Here is a 6005-nt window from a genome sequence, read left to right as displayed (position 1 = left end):
GGGGATATTCCGCAAGACATAAGCGAAAACCAAGGCGTTAGCTAACGAAGTAACGCTTTTGCTATCCGTCTCGAATAATTAACCTCGGGATCCGCCCTTCAAGCGGCTCTGTTGTTTCGCGGGGGGGGGGGGGGGAGACGGACGGACGCCGAAGGCGCGGCTGGCGCCCCCTGCTCGGGCTGCAGCTGTGGTAGCGCCCAGGCCCGCCGCGAGCTGGTTGGGCGCGCAGTTCGAAGGCGCGGGCTGGGGGCTCACGCGCGGCAGCCGTTGGTGGGCGGGAGTGAGTGAGTGAGCGAGCGAGCGAGCGAGCGTCTCTCCTCAGCGCCGGTCTGTGGGGTGTCGGGTCTGCGGGGACCCCGAGCTCTGGGGGCGAGCGCGGCTCGGGCTCCTCTCCTCTCCTCGGACGTGCGTTGTGCCGCCGGGCCGACGCCTGGCACCTGTGAGCCTTGGCCCGTGTCTTGGGGCGGTGTGGGACAGTGCCGGCTCGTCTGACGAGTCGTGTTTTCCAGCCGTTGGCTTGTGAGATTGGAGGCTAGGAGCAAAGCAACGGGAATACGGAACCCTGCTACTTCGTTTCTCGCAAACTCTTGAATGCTCTTCGCAGCCCTTCCTGTGGCAGCTTAGAAGCGAATGCTTAGCGGTGTGTATGGGCAGGTACGTAGAAACGTGAAATACTTACCGTTAATGCACAAATATGTGCGTGTACGCTGAGGGTGAGGAGAAATAACTGATTGTTTGTCGTTAAATTTATGTTTTATTTAATTAAAAGTATGTACGAAATATCTCTTTTTCTGGAGATAATGCTCTTTGAAGTTATAATTAGTCTTTGAGTCTTCTGCAGTCTAGTAAAATCACTTGAGTTAAAAAAGCAGTATATATGTTGTTACTGTTTTCAAAACAGCCAGCTGTTGAAAGAGGAATTAGCTAACAACCTGGGGTAAAGTTCTGGCTATTGTAATGTTTTTTCTTTTTCGGAATCTGCTCTTTATTATGACCGAAACTTTCTTCAGTGTAGCCAGTTAAAAAAAAAAAAAACAAAAACAAAAAAAACCAATAAACCTAATAGAATACTTTAAAAGTTGGAGAACTTCTATTTCTCGTACCTACTGATCTTGTTTTTTGTCATACCTTGCATAAGATTGCTTTAAAATTTCAGAGGAACTCATGACTAGGCACAATCTCAGTGATTCTTCAATTCCATATACTTTCTTTATTCACTAAATAAGTTTTTAATGTAAAGCATGTTTTGAATGTTGTTTGTTTTATTATGTATGCTATTCAGATGCTGTTTCTTATGAAATAAACAAACAAAAACCTATTTTCTCCTCATCCCTTTTTATTGAACCATGTTAGCATGGATCTTGCAAACACAGTAGGGGTTGTTTAAAAACACGCATAAAACTAGATTCATTTCTTTTTTCCCTGGTTGAAAGTATTAATACATTGGTATTGAGCTGCACAGTCATGTGACATGTCTAGGCTGAATGTCAGATTTTTTTTTCTTAAAATTGGTGTTTATTTTTGTTAAATATGTTTGTTTCCTTGTGTCTCTTTACTGTTGTTTACTTGAAAGGCAGATTATGCTATAGTGTTAGTAGGAACAGCTGTGCTTCATTTAATCAGGTGGATTGTTAGGTGAATTGGTCAAAGCTGGATTCAGTTTCTGTATCTGATTAGGATTGCTTTCTATCTGCAGAACAGCTTGCTGTTCTATTACAGCAAATGTAAAACAGCTGGATATGGTCCTGGATGAAATCATGATTAATTAAAAAGTTTCTTACAGAAAGCCTTTGACTACATTAGATTCCTGATTTAACTTCTGTATTTGGAGACTACGCAGTGAGCTGTGTCTTAAAATTGATTTAATAATTACATTTGGACTCAATGAATTAAGTCTTTGAAGAACTAATGCAACAAAACTACATTTCTTTTCAAAATTGTTATCTATTTTGGAGAAAACTTTTTTCTTTCATGTGGAGTCAGAAATTTGTTCTTTGTCATCTATGTAACTCCTACTTAAACCCTAGAAAGTCCCCTTAAAAAGGCACTGGTCTGCAAGTAGGCATTACAAGAGCAGAAAAGCCACTTTTTCTGTAATTCTGAATGTAACAAAGCTTTGTAAGAAACATGGTAACTCACCCTGCTAAAAGCATCATGAACTGGGAAGATTCTACTTCCAGGGAATACAGGAAGCTACTAGATATCAGCAAGAATGTGACAGAGTACTATAATATTAAGAGTAGAGTTTTACTGCAAGCCTAATTCTGTTTTTGAGTTGGTGACAGAATTCCTGTCAAATTTGTTTGCCGAGGATCAAGGTTTATATGTTAGTTTAATCTTCCATAGCAAACAGGATTGTTTGACACTAGAATTCTTTACGGAGGTATAAATTGATACTTGTCAAAGCTACCTGGGCTATTTAAAAATTGTATGTACCAATTCATTTTTCAAAAGTTATAAAATAAATAGAACTGTCTCATTTTAAGTAGAGGCATAGGAGAAACAATTGCCTAATGTTATATTTGCATTTCTTAAATTAATTCCTTGGATAAAAATAAGTTATTTTGAAAATGGATTTTTTTTGCCTAAGAAATATACTTATTTTGTTTTATCTAGTAACATTGATTCTGAGAAATGGATAACAGCATTTGTCAAGTTTATGAAGATGAAATCCAGTCACTGGAAGAAGAAATTAAACTATTGGCTGAAAAGTATGAAGATAGCCAACAAGAATCCACCTTTTTTTCTGATGAGGAGATATTAATGTCAATGTATGCTTTTCACATGTTGGATTAATGCTGTTTCTCTGTCAAAATTGCTTAGGATAAGTTTTTGGCTCTCTTAGGACTTTCCTTATGTTATTATTACAGTGTTGATCTTGCTTAGGACATGGGCTATATATGGTAAAAGATTACAAATAATAAGCAGTTGATCTTTTTTTACTGCCTTCTGTTGGCAATTTGTGTGTTTTTAGGATTTTGTGTTGTTTGTTTGCTTTTTGTTTTTTAAGGCAGTCATAGGGGTCAGAGCATGATATTGGGTACGTTACTGTGTGGGCCCTGCAAAGTTGTTGACTGTAAAGGCCATGTTTTCCATTATGCACTGTGAAACAGCTTGGTGCACTTTTTTTTTTCTTAAGTAAAAGATGGGGATTAGGTACATGTACAGGTGTGACTAGTTATATGCTAAAGAAGTGCCATGTTAGGCCTTTTTATTTGCATTATTTAACTGATATTCTATAGTAGATATGTAATTTAGATGAGTAAAGGCATCACATCATTTTTATTGTACACTCCTCGAAATGGATACTTGTGTCTCAAGACTTATAATAAAGGCTGTGTCTACCAGTGTCATGGTTTAACCCCAGCTGGCAACCAAGCACCATGCAGCTGCTTGCTTGCTCCCCTGCTGCCCCACAGTGGGATGGGGAACAGAATCAAGAGGGTAAAAGTGAGAAAACTCATGGGTTGAGATAAAGACAGTTTAATAGGTAAAGCAAAAGCCACTTATGCAAGCAAAGCAAAACAAGGAATTAATTCACCACTTCCCATTGGCAGGCAGGAGTTCAGCTATCTCCAGGAAAGCAGGGCTCTATCATGCATAATGGTTACTTGGGAAGACAAACAGCATCGCTCTGAATGTCCCCTCTTCCTCCAGCTTTATATGCTGAGCATGACATCTTGTGGTATGGGATATCCCTTTGGTCAGTTGGGGTCAGCTGTCCTGGCTGTGTCCCCTCCCAAATTCTTGTGCCCCCCCCCCACCTACTCACTGGTGGGGTGGGGTGAGAAGCAGAAAAGGCCTTGACTCTGTGTAAGCACTGCTCAGCAGTAACAAAAACATCCCTGTGTTATCAACACTGTTTTCACCACAAATCCAAAACATAGCCCCATGCTAGCTGCTGTGAAGAAAATTAACTCTACCCCAGCTAAAACCAGCACAACCTGGCAGTGAACATAAAGTGTTTATGTAAGTTAGAATAGTTTACTGTTCCTAGTAATATGATCCAACTGAAATTTGACTCATTGAAAACTGATCTTGGTCTGAAAACCATCAGATGAAGTTACAAATGCCTTTAATGGTATTGCTGTACTGATGTGACAAAATGTGTCCTTATATCTGGGTCTTTTGCCATTTTGATTTTATATTTTTTTTTTCTTTTCCAACTCTAGAAAATCATTCCAAAGAGAATCTGAGGGACATGAATCTTTATCAGACCTGATAACTCAACTTGAAAGCCTAGAAACAGATCTCTCATTTTTAAAGAAATTTACTGGTATTCAGTTCACAAGCCATTTCAAGGAAATAGTGGAAAAAAGTAAGCATTTTTGTGCCCTTTACTGGTGCTATACTGAGCATACTGTTTCAGTTCATTACGTTTGCAAATGCATGTTGTAATTCTACTTTCAATGTTAGCAGAAAGACAATTATTTTGAAATACAATAGAACTTTGTTGATAAAATAGTTTCTGAGTAAATGTAGTACTTTGCATAATGGGAAAGGGAAAGACTACCGTGAGCAATGTTGTTTGCTTTTTTTTTTTAATCATGTTTAACTTGACTTCTTTATTTATATGATGGATGGTATCAATTGGTACTTTAAATATGACTAATGGAAGAAGTGCAATAATTGTTGAATAGATTTATAATCAAGGATTTTGTTAACTTTGTTTTATAACAGCTACAAACAGAACAGTGCGGAAGCACAGATTATCAGGGAATTGCTATTCCCTGTCTTTTCAGTTGGAATTCCAGCTGCTTGAAATGCAGGTAAGGATCAATGTACGTTTAAAAAAAAAAAAAAAAACAAAAAACCCCACAACAACCAAGAAAACAAACAAAACTTCAAATGGACAAATGTCAATACTTGCTTTTCCAGCTGAAACCTTCAACTGGCATTTTGTCATTTTGATTCCTTGAGTCTCCTTAATCTAAGCCTCAGTGGGTTGTTTTCACTGTATAGCAGCTGGACTCAACTTTTGAATTCCATGCACATCCAAGTAAAATAGTTCTGAAGGTCAGGTTCAACATTCAGTCACAAAATTCTTATCATAGAATCATTTAGGTTGGAAAAGACTTTAAGATCATTGAGTCCAACCCTTAACCTAACACTGCCAAGTCCTTATCACCTTTTCTTCCTAAAACATGCACGCTGCAGGATGCTCTCGCAGACTAACACTGAAGTAAAGCCCTGAACAGCACTAGATTTCCACTGACACTGCCAAGTACCTGCTGGGGCCTCACCCTGAGCCAATGTGGCTTTCATCCCACAGCCGTCTCTGAGCTCCCCCACAACATGTCCCCCTACAGTCATATCTTGTTCTGGTGACTGGAAAATTCCAAACTTTACCTCTCTTGAGGAAACTGAGGAAAAGCTAAACTACTACAAACTTGAACAATTGTGGTGTGGTTTGGTTTTTTTGTTTGTTTGTTTTTTGCTTTAGTTATATTTCTATTCGCTTGGCTAGTGTGCCTAGCTATTACATCACAAGACTGCACAGAAGTTACACTAATGAGTACAGTTTTTTTGCAAGGAACCTCTTTCATAAGAATCTATTCTTAGCACAGAATTCAAAATGATAAGCAGTGGAAAACAGCTGCTACCCCAATTTGTAATAATGTACCCCAATTTGTAATATTATTTTTGACATCAGGAAATTTCCTTCTCAATAAAACTTTATTTTCAGCTCAGCTTTAAAGGTATTTTTTAAATTGCATGTGATGGGACCTGACAGTATTAAAAACTGCCTTGCTATGTAAAGATGTCCTTCCTAATCTTAAGAAAAGCCATATTAATTACTCACATGTGCATTGCATAATTTGAAACTGCAGGAGTTCAGCTGAATGTGGTTATTCTGCAACTCAAGTCCATGCATGACTTGAAACTTGTGGTCCTAGAGATATCATTTTACCATTTGTTTGTATAAAACTGCATTTAGCTTTGAGCATGGAAATAGCCTGCATCAATCATGCGACTTGGTTAGATTAATGTTTATTTCTTACCTG

At 38.6% G+C, this 6005-nt stretch overlaps 1 protein-coding gene across 4 annotated transcripts in view; it reads left to right on the top strand.

Moving 5' to 3' along the window:
• The window catches only part of CENPP (centromere protein P), a 160737-nt gene that overhangs the window by 127 nt on the left and 154605 nt on the right, over window positions 1-6005 (top strand). For 2 of the 4 annotated variants that reach the window (XM_069769706.1, XM_009921177.2), the window contains exons 1-4: window positions 368-654; window positions 2617-2771; window positions 4173-4318; window positions 4681-4769. In XM_069769706.1, coding sequence (XP_069625807.1) covers window positions 2635-2771; window positions 4173-4318; window positions 4681-4769 — 372 coding nt within the window. In that variant the 5' untranslated portion in view covers window positions 368-654; window positions 2617-2634. Of the gene's footprint in view, window positions 1-193; window positions 328-367; window positions 655-2616; window positions 2772-4172; window positions 4319-4680; window positions 4770-6005 lie in introns of those variants that run through there. The other 2 variants (XM_069769705.1, XM_069769704.1) reach the window with 2 other exon arrangements.

Source organism: Haliaeetus albicilla, chromosome 24, assembly GCF_947461875.1.
Source record: "Haliaeetus albicilla chromosome 24, bHalAlb1.1, whole genome shotgun sequence".
NCBI lineage: Eukaryota > Metazoa > Chordata > Aves > Accipitriformes > Accipitridae > Haliaeetus > Haliaeetus albicilla.
The sequence above is the reverse complement of the archived record's forward strand: the minus strand, read 5'-3'. Positions and strand labels throughout refer to the sequence as shown.